Below are 22215 nucleotides of genomic sequence, written 5' to 3'. Positions count from 1 at the left end.
AACTTGTAATTCTGAACAGGCACCGGTGAAGGCGATGTTGATGATGCAGAACGTTTACTGTTACCTTTTCTTAAACGGTATCCAAAGGTAGGAATTATGAGGAGAGCAGAAATAGTTGTTTTAACATATTTATTTTGGCATTGATATGATTATCAAATCTGCAATCTTTTTCTTCATCTATTCCTGCAGGGTGCTATCTTCCTGTTCTTTGCAGGTAGAATTGAAGAAATCAGAGGCAATATTGACATAGTAAGTAGCGAGTAGTTAGATTAAAAAATAATTTTACTACTGTTACCTGCCAAGTAGTTAGGTAGAGCAGATTGCCAGATGGCAATGTTGATTTTTATTTTTTAATTTAATGAATTCACACCAATGTTCCCGCTAAGGTGCACGCCCACATCTTTTGCTACTAGGACACAAAGGAATTTTAAACTCCGCACAAAAGGTTGTCACCCTCTACCTCGTTGGCATGTTAAGTATAATTCACAATCAAATTTCCTTTTCTGGTTTCTGAAGGGTGTGAAGCGCAAAGGAACTGCTGTCCATTTAAAGCGGAATGGCTTATTATTCTTCAAATAGCTTCAGGGTTACTTCCACTTAAAAATTCAGTGTTTACATGTTGTTGTCCCTGGGCAAAACATTGCACAGCGCAAGATTTTTGTGCACACTGGTCATTACAAATTAGAGGGAACACTGATTCACACTGACTTATTTCAAAGAGATGTAGCTATCAACTATTTCTGTATTGCAAAGAGTGAACTTACCATTAGTTTACAAATGAAGTTGGTAAGTAGATTGAGCAACGCAAGTAAGTGTAACAATTTTTATCTAATTTGCAAGACATATTATATGCCCATCTCTTCTGCAACATTGGAGTGACTCAAAGTCAAAGTCTGTCCCGAGCCTCGTGGCCCATCAGCTGGTGCTTATGCCAGTTTCTCATTGGAGTGACTACAGCATGTTTGATTAGAACATTTTTGTGAACCATGTTGGATTCAGCTCACCCCATTTAAAAGCTGGTCTGGTGATGCAAGGCCTTGCCTCCTGCCAGAGCTGACGTCACTTTATAACAGTTTGTAAAAGTAGTTCAGAAATGTTTAACAGCTAATCAGAGACCTTTTTTATGCCATGGAGCCTTACCATTAACTTGTTTAGGTAACTTAAGAAAAAGCAGATTAAAAAATTAAAATAATTAAAACCATATTACAGAAATAATGGAAAGGATTAGGAAATACAAATAAGGCAAATTTAATTATATATTTTACTTTATTTACATTATTCAGTCTCTATGGTAGGAAGCCTCATACACATGAATGGGGTCACAGATCCTGCAGTAGGTCTCCTGTGAAGGATAGAAGATGCAGATTTCCCAGCTTCATTCTACTGGACTGTGCACTGAGTTCAGTGATAGAGCAGAAGTGGGTATGGACTGGCATCTGTCACTTAGCAGGTCCTGCACTTCACTAGCTGGGGAAGACTGAACTCTGAGGTTCCCTGCAGAATCACCAGCCTGGAGTTGAATTGATATTATGCCACCTTGGGCTAGAAAAGTCACACAATGTCTGATAAAAGGTGTTGTCCTGCTGATTGAATATCAGGAATTATTTTTGCATTTGGCAGTGGGAATTTCACCTTCCTCATCAATTTAATTTTGGTACACCCCTCCACCGTCCCAGATGCCATTAAGAGTAAATTTCCAATGTAATGTTCAACCTCAACAGCAGTAATTTATTCACAGAATAATCAGCATTTACTACGGCTGGGTCACTTGGAGGAGGCTGTATGATGTTGAAAGACCCGAAACACCCGATGATTCCAGGAACGTCACTGAAGATGTGTCCAGAAGCATCAGTAGATGTATGTACACAGCTTACACCCTGAGTTAATCAGTGACAACCAGGAAAGACTGGGTGACAACCGCGAAAAGAGTGGTGACGACTGGAGAGACAGTGACAGCCCGGTGAGACGGCAACCAGGGCAGAACGGGCTGGCAACCCAATCTGTGTCCTCTGAGAGGAGGACCCCCACAAAAGCTACAGTGAATCTAAGGAAAAGATACCCCCAGGGGTGCCTGAGAGGCGGGGAGGATGAGCACCCCAGTCGGATGGACACAACGACATCAGACCCAGGCAATGAACAAACGACGATGAGGAAGCAGTGTGCATGTGGCAAAATCTGCAAGAACGATCGCGGCTTGAAGATCCACCAAGCAAGGATGAAGTGTTTGGCGGGAGCAGGAGCAGCACAACGCGCAGGTGTCCAACCTGGTGAGACGAAGGAGGGGCCAGGCCCGGAGTCACCCCAGAGTGCCTGGAACCTCCAAGTGTTGCAAACGAATCCCTCTAACATGAAGTCTAACAGGAGGCGGATCAAATGGCCTGCAGCTAACATGACTTCACTGTGGAAGCAGCTTGATGAAGATGTTAACCAAATTCTGGAGGCAACGGCGAAGGGAGGGGTTGATAGGAAGCTGCAAGCCATGACAACAATTATTGTCAGTATCACAGCTGAACGGTTCGGAGAAGAGGAGAAGGAAGGCTCCAAAACATCTTACTCGAAGAACTGAAGAGCATTGAGGATCCACAACATCAGGCAGGAGATGAAAGCGCTGAAGTCCCAATACAAGGAGGCAGGAGAAGAGGAGCGCATTGGCTTGGCCCAGCTGATGTGCATACTACGAAAGAAGATCAGGGTCCTCCGCTGGGCAGAGTGGCATTGGAGGCAGCGTCGTGAAAGGGCCCGAAAACGTGCTGCCTTTATCGCTAACCCCTTCAAGTTCACCAAGGAGTTGCTGGGGGAGAAGCGCAGTGGGAAACTGACCTGTTCGCAGGAAGACATAGACCAACATCTGAAGAAGATATATAATGAACCTGAAAGAGATCAGGAGTTGGGAGAGTGCGACATCCTAATAGACCCACCTGAACCGGATGTGCAGTTCGACATGTCAGAGCTGCAACTAATGGAACTCAGAGAGGTTGTCTGCAAAGCAAGGGCAAGCTCGGCTCCAGGACCAAGCAACACCTCGTACAAAGTGTACAAGAATTGCCCCAAACTCCTGCTGCGTCTGTGGAAGATCCTGAGAATCTTCTGGAGAAGGGGGAAGATCCCAGAACAGTGGAGAGTGGCTGAAGGGGTGTGGATCCCGAAGGAGAAAAATGCCACCCAGATAGATCAGTTTCACATCATCTCCCTGCTGTGTGTTGAGGCGAAGATCTTCTTCAGTGCAGTTTCTAACCGGCTGTGCACCTACCTAGCAAAGAACACCTATATTGATACATCAGTCCAGAAGGGTGGCATTTCAGGGATGCCGGGCTGTCTGGAGCACATCGGTGTGGTGACACAGCTCATCAGGGAGGCCAGAGAGAACAAGGGCAACCTGTCAGTGTTGTGGCTCGACCTGGCAAATGCATATGGCTCCATTCCACACAAGCTGGTGCAGCTCACACTGACCAAATATCAGGTCCCCAGCAGAATCAGAGACCTTATCGCTGATTAGTACAGCAACTTCAGGATGAAGGTCTCTTCAGGAGCAATTACGTCAACCTGGCACAAGGTGGAGATCGGTATCATCACAGGGTGCACTATCTCACTGACACTTCTCCCTAGCCATGAACATGCTCACTAAGTCTGCTGAACCAGAGCGCAGAGGGCCCAGAATGAATTCCACTCAACGGCAACCACCTATCGGGGCATTCATGGATGACCTCACAGTCACCACAGAATCAGTCCCAGGCTGCCGGAGGATTCTGCAAGGGCTCGAAAAGCTGGTGGAGTGGGCCCGGATGCGTTTCAAACCTGCCAAATCAAGATCAAAGGTGCTGAGGAAAGGGAAAGTGGAGAACAAGTTCCGGTTCAGCATCGCAGGCACAGCCATCCCAACCATCACAGAAAAGCCAGTCAAGAGCTTAAGCAAAGTTTTTAACATCTCTTTAAGGGACACAACATCCATTCAGGCAACCTGCACCGAGTTGGATGGCTGGCTGAAATCTGTGGACAAGTCTGGCCTACCTGGGAAGTTTAAAGCCTGGGTATATCAGCATGGCATTCTTCCCAGAATCCTGTGGCCCCTCCTCGTCGATGCAGTTCAGATCTCGACAGTCGAAACCTTAGAGAGGAGGGTTAGCAACCACCTCAGGAGATGGCTGGGGCTGCCAAAGAGCCTGAGCAGCATCGCACTCTATGGACACCACAACAAACTGCAACTGCCCTTCAAATCCTTGGAGGAAGAATTCAAGGTAACAAGAGCCAGAGAAGTGCTACAGTATAGGGACTCAAGTGACCCGAAGGTGGCTAGAGCAGGGATCCAAGTAAGTACTGGCAGGAAGTGGAGGGCAGAGGAAGCTGTTCAGGAGGCAGAGGCGAGGCTGCGTCACAGGAGGCTGGTGGGAGTGGTCACACAAGGCCGAGCTGGGCTAGGATCCTTTCCAACTCCCCAAATGGGCACCAGAGGGAAGGAAAGGCGTCGTCTAGTTCAGGAGGAGGTGAGAGCAGTAGTAGAGGAGATGAGAGCCTGCAAGGCGGTGGGAATGAAGCAACAGGGAACTTGGACAAGATGGGAGAATGTAGTTGAAAGGAAAGTGACCTGGGCTGATCTTTGGAAAGCCGAACTACACCGCATCCAATTTCTCATCCAGGCAGTGTACGATGTGCTTGCAAGCCCATCAAACCTGCACACATGGGGCAAGGCAGAGTCATCTGCGTGCCCACTGTGCTCCAAGCGAGGAACCCTGGAGCACATCCTCAGCGGCTGTGCAAGGGCACTTGGTGAGGGACGGTACAGGTGGAGGCATGATCGGGTCCTGAAGACCATCGCTGAAGCCGTCAGTGCAGGAGTTGAGTGGGCGAAGCGGTCCCGACCCTCCAAGCAGACCATTGCCTTTGTCAGAGCTGGGGAGCAGCCAATACCCACCAAAAGAACATCTGCAGACATCCTGACCTCTGCAAGGGACTGGCAACTGTTGGTGGACCTCGAAGGGCAGCGGAAGCTCCCCAACCATATCGCAGCCACCACCCTGCGACCAGACATTGTCCTAGTGTCTGAGTCTGCAAGTGGTGCTGCTGGAGCTGACAGTCCCATGGGAAGATAGCTTGGAAGAGGCCTTTGAAAGGAAGCTCTCCAAGTACGCAGGACTGGTCAGCAACTGTCAGCAGGCTGGATGGGGAGCGAGGTGTCTCCCAGTGGAGGTTGGTTGTAGGGGATTCGTAGCCCGTTCTTTAGTTAGAGCCTTCAGCATTTTGGGCATCGAGGGAGAGAGGAAGAGGAGAGCCATCCGCAGTACCACCGATGCGGCAGAGAGGGCCCCAAGATGGCTGTGGCTCAAAAGAGGGGAGCCATGGAGTCATAAGTAGCTAGCCATCTGGACACAAGCTGGGGTCTGATCAGCCCCGGCTGGGTCACCTGGAGGAGGTTGTATGATGTTGAAAGATCTGCTTAAAACCACACCATTAAAATGTGTAACAGCGATACTCCATTTGTTGTTCTCAGTATGATCTGTGGCCTCCATACAGAAAAAACAATTCTTTTGCAGATTTTATGTTGGGGCCACTCTGACCCCTTCACGAACACTCTCCAACCGCACTGCCATCACTGCAGAATCCATTGAACCACTGGTGACTGTGTCCAGTAGATGGAGCTGTTGCTTACTGCACTCTGACACTTTGATCTCAAAGTTCATAGTAAAATATATCATCAGAGTACATACATGTCACCACATACAACCCTGAGGTTCTCTTTCCTGCGGGTATACTTAGCAAATCTACAGAACAGTAATGGTAAACAGGATCAATGAACAACAAACTGTACAAACGTAGATATAAGTAAGTAGCAATAAATAATGAGAGCGTGAAATAACAAGATAAAGAGCCCTTGAGGTGAGATCATCGACTGTGAGAACAGCAGAAACAGAATAGGTGTAGTTATCCTCTTTTGTTCAAGAGACCGAGGGTTGAGGGGTAGTAACTGTTCTTGAACCTGGTGGTGCGAGTCCTGAGGCAGTTGTACCTTCTACCTGCTGGCAGCAGCAAGGAAAGAGCATGGCCTGGGTGGTGAGGATCCTTGATGATGGATGCTGCTTTTCTATGACAACATTTGATGTAGATGTGCTCAATGGTTGGGAGGGCTTTACCCGCGATGTACTGGGCCGAATCCACTATCTTTTGTAGGATTTTCCGCTCAAAGGCATTGGTGTCCCATTACCAGGCTGTAATGCAGCCAGTCAGCACACTTTCCACTGCACACCCATAGAAGTTTGCCAAGAGTTTCGATGACATGCTGAATCTCCACAGACTCCTGAGGAAGTAGAGTTGCTGTTGTGCTTTCTTTGCAATTATATTTATATGATGGGTCCAGGACTGGTCCTCTGAGATAGTGACACCCAGAAATTTAAAGTTACTGACCCTCTCCGCCTGTGGGAGTCCTCTCTGAAAGTAATTCACCTGCTGTGACGCATTTAACTTGCAACATATCAATGGGGAATGTGTTACACACAGAAAATTAACAACACTGCTCTGTGAAGCTCCAACCTTTATGCAAGTTTCACTAACAGTGTTAGGGTGACAAACTGACAAAAAATTGTGTGGAGCTATTTCTACATCCATTTTGCTTTGCGTAGTCTGTTCATTTGAATCACTGCTGCTCTTGGTTACATATATATTTCCCTTTGGTGACTGAAAGCAACCTAAAATAATGATATCCCACATCCTCCCTACTCCTGACAAACTTCTCCCAGAATAAGAAAAAGCTAGTTAAGTATAAACTATGTGCTTTTCTTTCTCCCTAGTTACCAAATTTACATCCAGGCTCTTTAAAAAGCAGCTATCAATTTTGAACCAAATGAAATAAGCTGTCCTGACAGATTGGAGTGGAATAGTACTTCAAAGAAGTATAATGTACAAAGCCTTACTGAAAATGGAAGTTAACCATTTTGATTTATTTACTTTCTCCTTTGTTCTTCAGGCTATTTCACGCTTTGAGGAGTGTTGTGAGGCCCAGCAACACTGGAAGCAGTTTCATCACATGTGCTACTGGGAGCTGATGTGGTGTTTTACTTTCAAGCGCCAGTGGAAAATGGCCTATTTCTATGCTGATCTACTGAGTAAAGAAAATTCGTGGTCTAAGGTGAGAATAGCTTTAGATGAGGTATTGCTTGGGAAATCAAGTCTTTCCTATTAATCTGCATGCTCCCTCAGACACTGGGCAGACTTTGACATTTGTGCTTTGGCGTATACAACACTGTTGTGGCTTGGGTTCAAATGTTGCATCTAGAACTTAGCTCGCCAGCCCGGAGGACTGGCGAGTAGCTAATGTTGTTTCGTTTTTCGAGAAGGGAAGCAAGGATAATCCTGGGAACTGTAGACCGGTGAGTCTTAAGTCAGTGGTAGGGAAGATAGGCACATGAATGTGAGGAAAAGGGAAGGATATGGACATTTTGTAATTAGAAGAGATTAGTTAAATTAGCCATTTGATTACTAATTAATTGGTTTGGAACAATGTTATGGGCCAAAGGGTCTGTTCCTGTACTGTACTGTTCTATGTTTTATGAGAAAAGGTTTTGCCTTTTCATGGGTTCCAGTGACAAATCCTAATTTTGTTTAGCATTATCAGTGCAGAGAGAATTTTGAATAAAATAATCTGTAAAATGACATTTGCAATGATCTATTAATCCAGCAAGGAAGCCAATGCCTTTCCAAATTTCCTCGAGCTCACACCAAAAACTGCTCAAGACTGACATTGGCAATGGTAAGCCGACCACGCTGCCTTAGTAAATGAACTTGCACCATTCTTTAGACTCCTGCTGTCAGTGTGTAGGCCATTGCTGATTAGCCGTGAGCTATCGTGCCAGCAGAGCACAGCATTCCTTGACCCACTGTCAGAACTTGTGCTGCTCAGCCAGTGGAATCTGCCTTGGAGCACTGGCATTGAAGTATATTGTTTGGGAAATTGCATAATATCCATAAATCATGAAGCAAATTTGCTCTAGAGGTGGAATAAAAAAAAATAAAGACCGGGACTCTTAGCACACTGATGTTTATATTTCAGTTTACTAATTATCAACTTGCAGCAATAGCTCTGCCAGCATTTGCCTGTCCTGCTGAATGTTTCCAGAATTTTCCATTTTTATTTCAGAATTTGTGTTTAAAGTTTGTACCATTTTCTGATTTCCACATATTGAGGGGACAAACTTCACAGGACTGCCACTGATTCATAGGCTGAGTTTTAATTTTTATTCATTTTAGCAATACAGCTTAAAACATTGCTTTTACTCGTTCTTGTTTGTCATTTGCCTGTCAAGTTGCTAATAACTCCAAAAGGAATTGTAATTAATCAATTTCAATCTGTCAATGTTTTCCTTTTATTTATGGAGTGAAGGCATTGCTGGTAAGGCCAGCATTCATTGGCCATCCCTTGCTGCCATCACCAACCATCTGACGAGATACTCCCATCACGCACTTGAACAAGATTAGCTTCAACAATGATACAGGAATGGGATACGTTTCCAAATCTGACTTGGGAACACCACCTCTTTTTAGTTCCTTTACACCTCTACTGCCTTGCCTTGTCCATCTGGTTCCAGTCATAAATTAGTGAGGTGCTATAAGAGCAGCCTAGGCAAATTACTGCTGTGCATTTTGGAAGACAGTGTGCGTTCTGGAGTGAATGATTGTTTATGATAGTAGATGGAGTGCCAATCAATTGGGCTTCAGTGCTGTGCCGTAGCAAAGCTCATCCAGTATGCAGTCATGCTCCTGATGTGTGCCAAGTAGATGGTGGAGAGGTGTAAAGAGGTGAATCACCTGCTGCAGAATACCAAGCATTTTATAGGAGTTTCTCATCAATGATGACTGGCAGAATGTTGCTGGTGGCAATTGTAGATTGTTACTGTTTCGGGTAAACAATGACTTTAACTATAACTGTTCTTATATTTTATTCCTCACACATTTACCACTTGCAATGAAGAGACCTTCATCAATGATACTCTCTTATTCAACTTCTAATGGTTATAACATTTAGAACTAGGGAAACCAAGTGCCCCTTTCTGCGAGTTCACCAACAGAAAACCATAGGACCATGGGGAAGATAAAATATCAGCTTGAAGAATCTAGAATGTATCAAAATGAAAAGCACTCTCCACCAAATGAGACTGGGAGGGTGGCATCTACCTTGATCTGGTGATAGATGATGTTCATCAGAACAGCCTTGATCACCAATCCTCACAATGTTTAAATTTAGCAGGACGCCTGTAAGATCAATCCATGTCTTCTTCTTTAGGCAACAGGGAAAATATGTTGTATCCTTGTAGAAGCAGATTTGAATCTAATCCAGATGGCTGTAATGAAATAAACTAACAATGAAAATTCTTTAAATGTGCCACTGTGACAAAGGTAACATGGCAACTCATTCTTATTGTTAAATGATTTTATAAATTAGATCTGTTTATAATACCTGTAATTATAAATTAGAATTGTATTTCAATGGCCTTTCCAAATGCTGGAATAAATATGTTCTGTTATTTCAGTAATGTAAAATAAAATCACCTAGGAGGAAAAAGTTACTAAAGAGGCAGAAACAAACAGTACGTTAAAATATTACTTAATTAAAAGTTTTATTTTTCCATATCAACATAGTCTACATACATGTACATGAAAGCAGCCTATCTCAGCATGTTTGCGGAAGGTGACTACAAGCCATTTGGAGATGATGAAATTGAGCTATTCAGGTAAGTGAGTTAACATGCTTGTCTTTATATGTTTCAGTTATAGCTTCGTTATATTTAGATACAGCACCACAGAAATTTCCCAATATGTGTAAATGTATATGGTGAAAAAAGGTTGATCCTTTAATCCTGTACAATGTTTTTATGACCTGTTGCTGACTTACAATACAAATATATGATCAGTTTTTAAATATATTAATTATTTGTAAAGAATATTAAATACTTTACTGCATTCAGACATACATTATGCAGTTCCTGCGTGCTAGAAGAAACTGCTCTTCCTGCTGACTAGTTGATTACCTTAAAAACAACTTTCTGTTAGCTGACTGTTGATCTACTTAGTGAAATAGATACCACATTTTACACATCTATTCCTTCAGGAAACTGCTAAAATATGTTCAAATATTCCCAATTAATAACTTGAGTTTAAATGATTGTTGGAAAAAGATTACCCTTATCCATTCAGTTGTAATTGAGTATCTATGGATAAAAACTTGGAAAGGAAATCACATCCAAATTTGGAGTACATGGGAGCTCTGTTTTGTTGATATTTTCTTTTTCTCCCTAAACTCTACTAACTCCTTCCTTGGCTAGCAATTTTTTTTTGTGATTTGGCCACTCTTTACAGATAAGCAAGGTATTCAACTGTATAGGGTCTCTGACAAATCTGAATAAAACAAATGAACAAAACCATCTTTCCAGTAGGGTATATTGCACATTGGTCATGCGTTTCAGAATTGAAGTAGTGTCATTTCCCTGCCTCTTTATATTGTTAGGTGCAATCAGAAATTTATTTTGAGAACATCTGTAGCAAGTTATAAAATGAGATGTTTGCAGTAATCTTGGGGATTATCAACTCTAGAAGTGTTTCAGGAAGATTTGATTGTGCTTCCTTGATTATTGTGATATTATCACCTTTGAAGGGGCATGTGGAGTGAGTTTCAGGTCTTAGGTTAGTTCCTCAATATGTTGTAAATGCCCACGTTTCATTAAGTAAACCTGCCAGATCTTGTAGCACAACATGAAGAATTGAAGCTTTGCAACATTTAAGTACTTGCAAATAAACCCTTGAATTATAAAAGACACAGAGCAAAATCATATAAGTAATCATTTAGATAGATTGCAGAATTCTATCAGTAAAAATTATGTTAAATTAATTACCTACTCTAAAATGCAGCTGTAGTGGATTGCAAGGGAGTCAGGGGAGCTGATGGACTTGTGGAAGAGGATAGGTAAGACTTGGAGGGAAATAAGTGAGAGAATGGGATTGGTGGGGAAAGTACTGAGAGCCAGCATAGACTGTGGCCTGAACGTCAAATGAATGATGAACTAATATCCCCCAGTGATGTGCTCCCCCTGGTGGCACTATTCCCATGGTAACTAAAGGCCACAACTCAAATATCAATATAACTGGCTTTGCCAAGAAACTGAGCTTTTTCACCTAAAACTTCCAGCACTGTTATATTAAGAAAGTAAAAAGAACAGGCAAAGTACACTTTTGGTGGCCACTGTATCTCCTGTACCTAATAAAGAGGCTACTGAGTGTATGTTCACGGTCTTTTCCTGCTGTAACCCCTCCATTTCAAGGTTCAACATGTGCACTCAGAGATGCTCTTCTGCATACCACTGTTGTAATGTGATGTTATTTGCGTTAAAGTGACCTTCCTGTCAGCTTTGATCAGTCTGGTTACTCTCCTCTGACCTCTTGTTAGCAAGGGGCTTTATTCCCATTCCCACAGAATCACCGCTCTCTAGATGTTTTTTAGTTTTTCACACCATTCTCTGAAAACTCTAGAGACCGTTTTTTAAAATTTCAAAATATACTTTATTCAAAAATAAAATTATATACAATAAACCATTCAATAACTTTCCATCCTTTACATACGTTTCCATTATGGTCAGTACATATCCGTACTTATGGCCACCCACGTGGCACTCCAGTTGTTCACCTTACCACATCATTGTTAAGGGGTATACTCCCCGCCACCCGACCCCTCCTACTCCCATGGGTGGAGAAACCTATACTGTGGTCCTTCCCCACCGGGCCCTTGCAGTGGCTGCACCGAGTTTCAGTGCGTCCCTCAGCACATACTCCTGCAGCCGAGAATGTGCCAGTCGGCAGCATTCTCCCACGGACATCTCCATGTGCTGGTAGATCATCAAGTTTCGAGCCGACCAAAGAATGTCCTTCACCGAGTTGATGCAAGAAAACCCCAGGAGAAAAGCCCCTTCTGAGATATTCAAACCTCCCCATCCAGCACCAGCAATCACTCAACACACATCAAAGTTGCTGGTGAATGCAGCAGGCCAGGCGGCATCTCTAAGAAGAGGTACAGTCAACGTTTCAGGCCATGATCTCACTTGCATCACATTTCTTCCCCACTCTGATATTTGGTCTGAACAACAACTGAACCACTTGACCATGTCCATGTCATTTTATGTATTGAGTTGCTGCCACATGATTGGCTGATTATATATTTGCATTAATGAGCAGGTGTACAGGTGTGCCCAAAAAAGTGACCACTAGGTGGATACTTTCAGTAGAAGCATTTTGACTTCTGATGTTCACGTGCAAAGTTGAACCTAGAAGATCAGAAGTTGTCAGTGATACTCTGCCTCTCCAAAAGGGGCAATCTGTATATATACAATCAACACACTGACAACTTCATCTATTTACATAGTAATTCTCAACTACATTTTGTAGACAAAAACACAATTTGTTCTTTCTGAAGTAGTTAGTTTTAAGTGGAATCTATATCCAGAGACAGTAACATTTGAATCGCTTGCAGGAGTAGTTGTTGGCATGAAGAGATATTGAGGCAGAGACCAATTTTAAGAGATAACAAATAAATAATAGCATTGAAGGAAGCTGTAGATGAAGTGCAGTGAACTTGCTGCAGTTGTATATGAAAGATTGCTGCACTCCTCGTGTGCCAGCTCAGTCTCCATTTCAGTAACTGAAGAGCTGCCTCGACAGGGTACTGCTGTACATTATAATGTTTCTGAATAATGAAAATTCCTTATCATCCTTATGTTCAGTAGCTGAAAAGCACAGGTATCAAATGTTATTACAGAGTCACAAGATACTGCAGTTTCTGGAATCTGGAGCAAACAATCTGCTGGAGAAACTCGAATTTCGGGCAGAATTGTGGGGGAGTGGTGGTGGGGTGAAATGGCAATGCTTCAGGTTGAAGTCCAGCAAAGGCCAAATCCAGAATCTCCTTGACCAAAAATGTTGACATTTCCATCCCTTTCACCCACCTCCATAGATGCTGATCAGCCTGCCGAGTTCCTCCAGCAGACTGTCAAACACTAATATGTTTTACAAAACTGAATTTGAGCATTTATGTTTGCTCTACGGACACACTATGGTTGAAATGGTTGAAATGATTGAACATATTAGTCACAACTATTTTGTCTGCAGGAAAGTGCCAAACATGAAACAGAAAATTGCTGGAAAGTCTCTGCCGACAGAGAAGTTTGCAATCAGAAAAGCACGACGCTATCTTTCACAGAATCCTGTAAAACTCGCAGTACCTGCCTTGGTAAGTAACAGTACAAATTCTATCAGTGTTCTGCTGTTTCACAAAAGTTGCCAGTCTAAATGCTATTTATTCTTTGGTGTTTTGGTGATGAGGATCCAGTAAAATGTAATTTTATGGGTGAAGCTGTTCTTTGTCAGTATAAACATACTACAACTAATTTTCTTGCTTTCTTGCTTTGCATTATCCGAACACACCAAAAGATAGCAAGTTTGATCATGTGTATGACTTTTGCATGTGAACCATTCATTCCTCTTCAGATTATGGAGTTTAACATAAAACTTGGAACAATACAGGGTAGGAACAGGTCCTTTGGCCCTCCAAGTCTGCACTGAGCATGATGCTAATGTAACTAATTTCATTTTACTTCATGTTAGTCTGTGTCGTCCAGTCCCTTTCTGTTCAGATATGTCTAAATGCCTCTTTGACCACCTCTCCTGACAACGCAGCGGCCAAGAATTGGCATCACTTCTGCTTCTTGGGCACATGGGCATGGTGTATGTAGAACCAGACAGTCAAAAGTTCCATCTTGTATAAATGGGCAAAGGGGACATGCTATAATTCAACCCAGTGCTGCTTAAAATACAAGCATCACGTTCTTGAACTTTGAAGCCATGTTCTCTGGAAGCTGCATTATTAGTTCAAACCTCTGAACTATGTCAGTAATGCAACTATTGCTCAACAAACCAGGCACCTAGCACTGCTTGTGTAAAAATAACTTGCTCCACACATCTATTTTAAAATTTCTCCCTCTAACCTTGAACCTGTGCCCTCTAGTATTTGACTTTCCCACTCTAAGAAGAAGATTACTGAACTTTATCAACACCTCTCATAATCTGAGATCTTTTCATCAGGTCACTCCTTAGCTTCTGCTTGTAGATAATGCACTTTGGTCCAGGCAACATCCTGGAGAACCTCTTCTGCACGGTCTCCAAAGCCTCCACGTCTTTCCAAGAGTATGGAGACCTTAAGTGCACACAATACTCCAAATGTGGCCTAACTATGCAGCTGCATCTTGATTTGCCAATTCTTGTCTGACCAATGAGACAAGCACATCATACACCTCTTTACTACTGTTCATGGGTGCTGCTGCTTACAAATAGCTAAGGACTTGTGTCCCAAGATCCCTCTATACATCAAAGTTCCTAGGGCCCTGCCATTTACTCTAAACTTCCCTCTTGAATTTGACTTCTCAAAATGCATAACCTGTTCATACTTGTTCTCATTAAATCCATTTCATTTCTCTCTCCAAATTTTCAATTGATCTGGATCCTTTGACACCATTCCTCACCACTCACAACTTCTTGTGTCATCTTCAAACTTGCTAATCAGACTATCTATGTTTTCATCCACATTATTTATATGTAATCACAAACAAGAGGTTCAAGCACTAGTCCTTGCTAAACACCACTGGTCACAGACTTCCAGTCAGAGAAATACTGCTATCTCTATCTTCTACGACCAAGGCAATGTTGTATCCAACTTGTCAAGTCACCATGGTTCCCATGCAACCTAGTCTTCTGGACCAGTCCACTAAGATGGAGCTGGTCAAATGCTTTACTAAAGTCTGTATAGTCAACATCCATTTTCCGACTCTCTTCGGTCACCTTTGTCACTTCCTGAAAAAAATCAGTCATATTTGTGAGACAGGACACCCTTTGCACCAAGCTATGCTGAGTTTTCCTAATAAGTCTCTGCTTTTCTGAATCTGCCCTGAAGACTCCTCAGTAATTTACCTACCGCTGATGTAATGCCCAATAGTCTATAATCTCCTGTATTATCCCTGTTGCCCTTCTTAAACAATTGTACAACTATGACTATTCTCTAGTTTTCTGGAACCTGCCTTTGGCTAAGTAGAATATCAAGATCTCTGTAAAGGCCCCACCAATCTCCTCCTTTGACTCCCTCAGAGTCTTGGAATAGATTCTACGAGGTTCTGGAAACATCTACTTAATATTTTTCATTTTTCAAGACACCTAACACCACCACCTTCTTTGGGGAAATGTCACTTAATTTAACTGGAAATAAGATTTCAGATTTGTAACCATAATGGATTGCCACATAACAAAAGAGATACAATTTAACCCATTCTTTTTTCAGGAAATGATGTACATTTGGAATGGCTATACAGTAATCGGTAAACATCAAGATCTGACAGAAGGCATGCTTGAGACACTCAACAGTGCTGAGAGGGGACTTGATTGTGCGCCAGGTATGTTCATTCTTGAGAAATTCACGTAAAATGACGTATTTGATAACACAGAAAAAGGAGGGGGACCTGTAAGGCAGTGATGTGCCTGCAGGTTTTAAATAGACCATCAGTTTAATAAAATTTTTCTGAATCTTGTGTTTCTCCTATTGATTTTGATAATGTTGAGAATTCTGATCTCTGGGCATTCAGCTTTGTAAAGTGAGCTTAAAATTACCTCAGACTGGCGTGTGATGTTTTAACTCTCACTGCTCTGTTGTGCTATAGTTATACTATTAACGTAATTCACTGGTTTGGACTAATAATGCAACCTCCAGAGAATATGGCTTTGAAGTTCAAGTGTGCGGTGCTTGTATTTTAAGCCGCATAGGGTTGAATTATATTATGTCCTTAATGCCCTTTTAAATAAAATAGAACTTTGGACTGAAGGAGTAGAGGTGATGCCAATTCTTAGCTAATGCCCGATTGATACTTCCCTAATGAAAGTTATTCATGTGTATGCAGATACCATCCAGTAAACCAAACATAGGAAATCGGGTTTGGTCAGTAGGAGGAAGGTCTACACCTGTGCTGTTTAAAGTAGTCATCAGTTCTTTGAATGTCAGTCAGAGCAGACCTTGTGAACACGGTGCTGCAGTGCTTCTGGACATTCAGAAGTAATTTGAAAGTAAAGCCTTTCTTTTGGCTAAAAGCACAGTGGTCTTTGGCTGTGATATCCTTGGCCTCAAGCTGGAGAGAGCAGCCACGATCAAGAAATCTCCCACAAAGCAGGCCTAAGGATAAGGGAAAGGCTGCTAGGGTTACCTGTGCCCCAGAGGTTTGAGAGCTACAGTCCTTTCCTCTGATGAGCAATGGTCTTTCCTCAATTAATGATGACTGAGAGCTGTGACCATCTGTTAACAGAGTTCCAACCCTGTACAATTCTTTGGAGCTGAATATAAATCTCACCCTGAACCTGTCACCTCTGGATTCCATGCATTAATGGGTGAAATACATTACATGTTGCCAGCTGTAGCTGACCACTGTATGTAAAACATTGTGGATGTTTGCTGAACAGAGAGGAGAATACCTCTTCTTCTCTGATAGAGATCTGAAGGTACCATGACTACGTGGATTTGCCAAGACTGAACTTTGCATAAAGTTCAGAGTAGTGGATTGCATTCATGAACATCTGTTTCCATCTTAACCCAAGCTCTTTATTGATTGTAAAGCTGTTATTCCCTAGAATTACAGATAGTATGCGGCTGTCATCAAAACTTCTTTATGCATTCAAAGGACTCTCGTGACTTGTTCATACTCAAGCTGTCTGCTGAATTCACCATTTTTTTCTGACAAAAGTAGAGTTGGTTTTGAGAGATGAGCTTGGATCCTGACTTTAGGCTCTGGTTACAGTAGAAAGCTATGGGGAGCATTGTAGTGACCATCCTTGAGAACCTCAAAATGAGATTTTATTGGGAAGAGGGAAGAGAAGTTGCTTACAGGCAATAACAAAATCAGAGGTTCCATCTTGCAACTTTATGACTATGAAGATATCAAACATTCAGACAATTGCCATGGAATATCATATCCATTTTCTGCCCCCTAAAATGGATATGAGGATTCCATGGCAATTATCTGAATGAATGCAGTAAGGTTGTTCTAGTATTTGTTGGATTAGACTGTGTAATTGATATTTTTCTTGTAGTTTAACTAATGCTTGTTTGTATTTCTGTAGAGTTACCTGTGTACATGTAATTGTTCAGTTTATAGAGGTTGTAGTTGTTTTTTTAAACAATTTATTACAGGTGCACAATCACATTAATTGCATGGGGGCTCTCATATTGGCTGACTCAAGCAACACAATTTGAATGAAATTTGTTGCTAATTAGCAAACTGGTATAAGAAGAGCAAAGTATCTTGTCTCTTCCTCTTTTACCTTTGTCTCTTTCCTGCCTTTGCCTTCTCTTGCTACTAGGCTCTGCTTTTGCTGCTTTCCTTTCCCAATCCCTTTGTTCTCTTTAACACTTAATAAACAATGGTAAGCAACAAGTTTTATGCTTCATTCTTGACTTCTGAAGAACCTCAGATCAAAAACATCAGCATCCAACATATTCCAGCCAGCATTAGTCCCCCAACAAATGCCAGCAGTAAGGAATATCATATTATCTGGTACTTTATCTCACCAGTATATTTGTGAGTCCTTGTGCAAAGATTGGACTCCACACTCTCTGCAGTTCATTTTTGACATTCTGAGAATGTGATGCAACCTAAATAGAATTCTTTAGAGTACAGTGGTCTTTAGTGCACACAGGCAAACTAATATTTTATAGATAATGGCCTGTATTCAACCAATCTACCTTGCTTTTGATAATGATTACATTTTTCAGTTTAAAATAATGTTCAATCAAGATGAAATACATGTGTGTTTTTTTAATCTTCTTCTGGCCTTTTAATTTCAGTAAATGAGTACCTTATGGATGATAAGTGTCTGGTGAAGCTGCTTAAAGGTCTTTGTCTGAAACACTTAGACAAACTCTCGGAAGCAGAAGAGTACTTCAGCTGGATTCATACGAAGTAAGTAGAATTAACTGAAAATCTAATATCATTTGAAAACATGTTTCTCCAACCTTTGACAGACTTTGTAAAGGAATTGTTACCCTTAAAAATTCCCTTACCAAGGAAAGGAATTTAGTTTAATTTAGTTATAAATAGGAAGTAGGAGCCAGAACAAATCACTTAGACCCCAAGTTTATTATACTTTTAAACAAAACCCCGGTTTCATATCTCTACACATAACAGTACAATATTATTTGCCAGGTTCCAGAAAATGTTGTGCTAAGAACAATGTGAAAATGCAGTCATGGAAAGCTGATAAGTTACATTACATCATGGTGTATAAGAATTGCGACATCATGTACAAAATACTGGTTAGTCCACACTTGGCGTGTTGTGCATAATTCTAATTAGCACGTTACACAAAGTATGCAGAAGAGATTCACCAGGATGGTGCCTAGATTGAAAGCTTTGGATACGGGGAGTGATTGAACAGGCTGGAATTAATTCCAGTAGAGCACTGGAGGTTCAGCCTCCAATGCTTCACCATTAGATTGAGGGGGATAGAATGCAAGTCTCTTTCCCAAGATAGGGAAATCCAAAACCAGAGGGCCAAGGTTTAAGGTGAGAGTATAGAAATTTCAAGGAGATCTGGATTTCAAGTTTACACAGAGGATGGAACAAGCTGCCAGATGCAGTGGTGGAGGTAGAAACAATTACACAATTTCAGAAGCATATGAACAATTACTTAGATCAGAGAGGAGTGGAGTGCCAGAATGCAGGCAAGTGGGATTAGTGTAGTTGGGCATCACAATCAACACGGATCAGTTGGGCGGACATTCCTCTGTGTTGTGCAGCTCTACGACCGTCATCTTCTATTGTATATAAAGCCAAGGATCTGTGACACTGCAAGTTCTTTCATCAAAATTTACACTCATTTTGAAAACATCTGTGTAGTAGAACCTTTTTAGTCAAATCAGAAGATTGTAAATTTCAGTTCCTTATGTTACGTACCCCGTAACTGGGTTGCCAAACCAGCAGAAATGGATCACTCAGTTGGAGTCTGGAGTACTAGAACTAAGAAAGTTTTATTACAGAAACAAGCAACACAGTAATCGAAAGGATAATAAATGCAACAGTTCAGTGATGATAAACACACATGTGCACAGAATTAAGATAACAGCATCAATCAAGCTCTATCGTTGTCTAGGGGTAAATGACCAATTTCAAAATGACTCAAAGTTCAGTCCAGTTTAGTAGTTCAGTTCGCAGTAATCGTTGTCATGGCGATGGACAAGGTGGGGAAGAGAGACATAGAATAGGAACAACTCATCATTCAGCACAGCTTCACTCACAGACCAGCGAGATGGCTCACAAACAGCATTTGGGCGGGTCCTTGGTGATGTCACCTGAGGTCACCGACTGTGACCCCTCCTCCAGATGCGGTCGATCCTCTGCAGTGAACCCGGCACCCAGGCAAGGGCGGACACACACCGGGTTCCCGCTGATCGTACCTTTCCACCCTTGTCGTTGTCTGGGACTTCTCACCCACTCGTGAGAAGCGCACCGCTTCCAGGGTCTCGTTACCTCGGGTGGCGTGTGTGTCTGTCTTAGCGAACCTGTCCCTTTTTATCCCCCTGCTGGGGTATCGCCTGTCCATCACTTCAAACAGTTCAGGCTTCAAAGGGGGGAGCCGCTCCAGACAGCTCTTCCTCCCACATCCCTTCATTACACATCTCCAGACGCTGCTCCATTGTTCCTTATCTCTCCTTCCCCTGAGGGCAGGTGGCAGACCAACTGCTGATGCCACTGATGCTAGCCCAGGCCAGCAAACATCTTAATTTTATGTGTATTCTCGTAACACTTCCCCCCTTTAAGGATTTTTACCGGGAGGTAAAAATTACAAACATGACTACATTATCTGATACATACACAATATACATCTTTAACAGTTATTTAGCTAATACAGAGAATTTGAAATTGTCAACACCTTGACAGACAGTCATCACATTTTCTGTTCCTTTTACACGTGTTATTAATAATCCCTTAGACCAGGCTCCAACTCAGCAAACTTCATAGTGGCCAAAAACACTGATGAATTGCGACCAATGTAACCTCTCATTTGGTTTTGTCCCGGACCACAACAACAAGGGTCGTCCCATTCCGACTCAATTTTCCCTCGCAAGGGCTTAGTAGGAGGGGGACGGGTATTGACCGCAGAGTTATTGCAAAACTTCCTGCAGTACCCCACCATCTCCAAAAGCCTTCTGAGGGCCCTCTTGTCTGTCGGGGTTGGGAGGTCAGCGATAGCCTGCACTGTAGCTTGTATCACTGCCAGCTGCCCCTGTGTCACCACAATTCCCAGGTAAGTGACATTCGTGTGGCCGAATTCATTTTTTCCAAGGTTCACTATCAAGCTGGCTTCAGACAGCCGTGTTAAATTGCCAATACACACCTCTGTGTTCATCAGCCCTTTAGTCACTGAATTACTCGAAAAATATGGGTGTTGTTTACTTGGCTGCCCTATTTTAACAGACATAACCCAACGTCCCAGTTCTTTGCATTTCCTCGGGACAATCAAACACATGGGTGCGAGTCGTTTAATTACTCCTTCGGGGATTAAGGGAGAGACCTTATCAGTAGACCTGGCCAAAACAATAGCCTTCTCCCATCTGACCGATCCCATCCTAATCTTTTCAAAATGGTTTTTTCCTCTTATCAAGGGGCCCCTAGCTTCATTGATTTCCACGCTAACACCGACTAGGTTTGTTAGCATATCAAAAGCCGGTGACCGTCTCAGTTCGCGTCGGTCATGATCAATAACATTTTTCCCCCTGGGCAGCCGGTAAATCTCTTTCATGATTCCACCAACTGTTTCCCCCAGCACCGCAAAATGTCCACCGGGGGGTACCTCGTGGGCCATGTTAAAAACCTCATCCCCGTAACTCTTTTGCACCACCCCCCACTCCTCATCTGCGGATGCTGTACTTGATTTCCCTTTCTTCCTTAGCACTTCCTCATCCGCACAATAGCTTGTCAAGGCTGTGTCAGAGAGAGCGGTCTCTGCCAAAACCATCAGCCCCTCGTCTCGCTCCTGCGTCTGCACAAATTCTTTCCTGGCTACTGCTACGTCCGTCCCAGCTCCCTCACTACCTCTTATCTCACTACACCCTGTCTCATACAAGGTTGGCAGAAATGTTTCAGCCAAATTCACCATCGCGGGCGGGGCCTCCATGCTGGCAGGCTGACCCGTCAATCTCACGACTGGGAACACGATTCCTCCGGCGATGTCATTACCGAGCAAGACTTCCACGTCTTTCATCGGTAATTCGGACCTCACCCCGATCGTGACTAGTCCAGAGACCAGGTTGCTCTGTAAATGTATCTGGTGCAAAGGGACTGACTCTGTCCCTTCCCCAACACCTTTGACCTCTACCTCCCCAGTCTGGGTCTCTGAGCTAAACTCTAATACACTCTTCAGTATTAGTGACTGACACGCTCCCGTGTCTCTCCAGATCCGCACTGGAACTGGTTTTAACCTCTCCTTCACTGACACCAGTCCGGCCGAGATAAACCTCTCGCGCCCTTCCTGGACTTTTTCAGACCTGTCCTTCCCTAGCGGTTCGCTTAACAGCTCGATACAGCCATTCAAAATTTCCGCTTTTCCTTTCCCCGTCTCCTTCCTTGGGGCAAAGCACCTGGACGCAAAGTGTCCGACTTTCCCACAATTATAACAGACGACCCCAGGAGACTTCCTACCAGGCTGCTCCCGGTCTACCTTATCCTTTTCACTAGTCCCCGGCTTACTTTCTGACTTTTCCGGCGGACTCTCCCCGCCGTCCTGACTACCCTTCTGGTAGCCTTTACTCGGGGCAAACTTCATTTTATGCGTCAACGCATACTCATCCGCTAACTTAGCAGTTGCGGCTAACGTGGCTGCCTCTTTCTCATCGAGGTAGGGTCTCATACCCTCAGGGACACAACCTTTAAACTGCTCAATCAGGATCAGCTGTAGCAGTCTGTCATAATCCCCCTCTACCCCCTTCGAGGCGCACCAACGCTCACAATATGTCTGCATCTCACGAGCAAACTCCAAATACGTGCGGTCCCACCGCTTCCTCGCATTCCGGAACCTCTGCCGGTATGCCTCCGGGACCAACTCATAAATCCTGAGGATGGCCTCCTTCACCACCTCATACTTCTGGGCATCTTCCGCGGA

At 43.1% G+C, this 22215-nt stretch overlaps 1 protein-coding gene across 2 annotated transcripts in view; it reads left to right on the top strand.

Annotated features, from left to right (window-relative positions):
* ttc39a (tetratricopeptide repeat domain 39A) overlaps positions 1-22215 on the top strand; it is a 138177-nt gene that overhangs the window by 60527 nt on the left and 55435 nt on the right. For both annotated transcript variants that reach the window (XR_010019921.1, XM_063064336.1), the window contains exons 10-16: positions 20-87; positions 190-249; positions 6956-7117; positions 9625-9716; positions 13138-13258; positions 15356-15467; positions 17903-18017. Coding sequence is in view for 1 of the 2 variants with exons in the window: in XM_063064336.1 (XP_062920406.1) it covers positions 20-87; positions 190-249; positions 6956-7117; positions 9625-9716; positions 13138-13258; positions 15356-15467; positions 17903-18017 (730 nt within the window). In the remaining variant the exon portion in view is untranslated. The remainder of the gene's footprint in view (positions 1-19; positions 88-189; positions 250-6955; positions 7118-9624; positions 9717-13137; positions 13259-15355; positions 15468-17902; positions 18018-22215) is intronic.

This window comes from Mobula hypostoma, chromosome 12 (genome assembly GCF_963921235.1).
Source record: "Mobula hypostoma chromosome 12, sMobHyp1.1, whole genome shotgun sequence".
In the NCBI taxonomy this organism is placed as follows: Eukaryota; Metazoa; Chordata; class Chondrichthyes; order Myliobatiformes; family Myliobatidae; genus Mobula; species Mobula hypostoma.
This window is presented reverse-complemented; position numbering and strand designations above follow the sequence as displayed.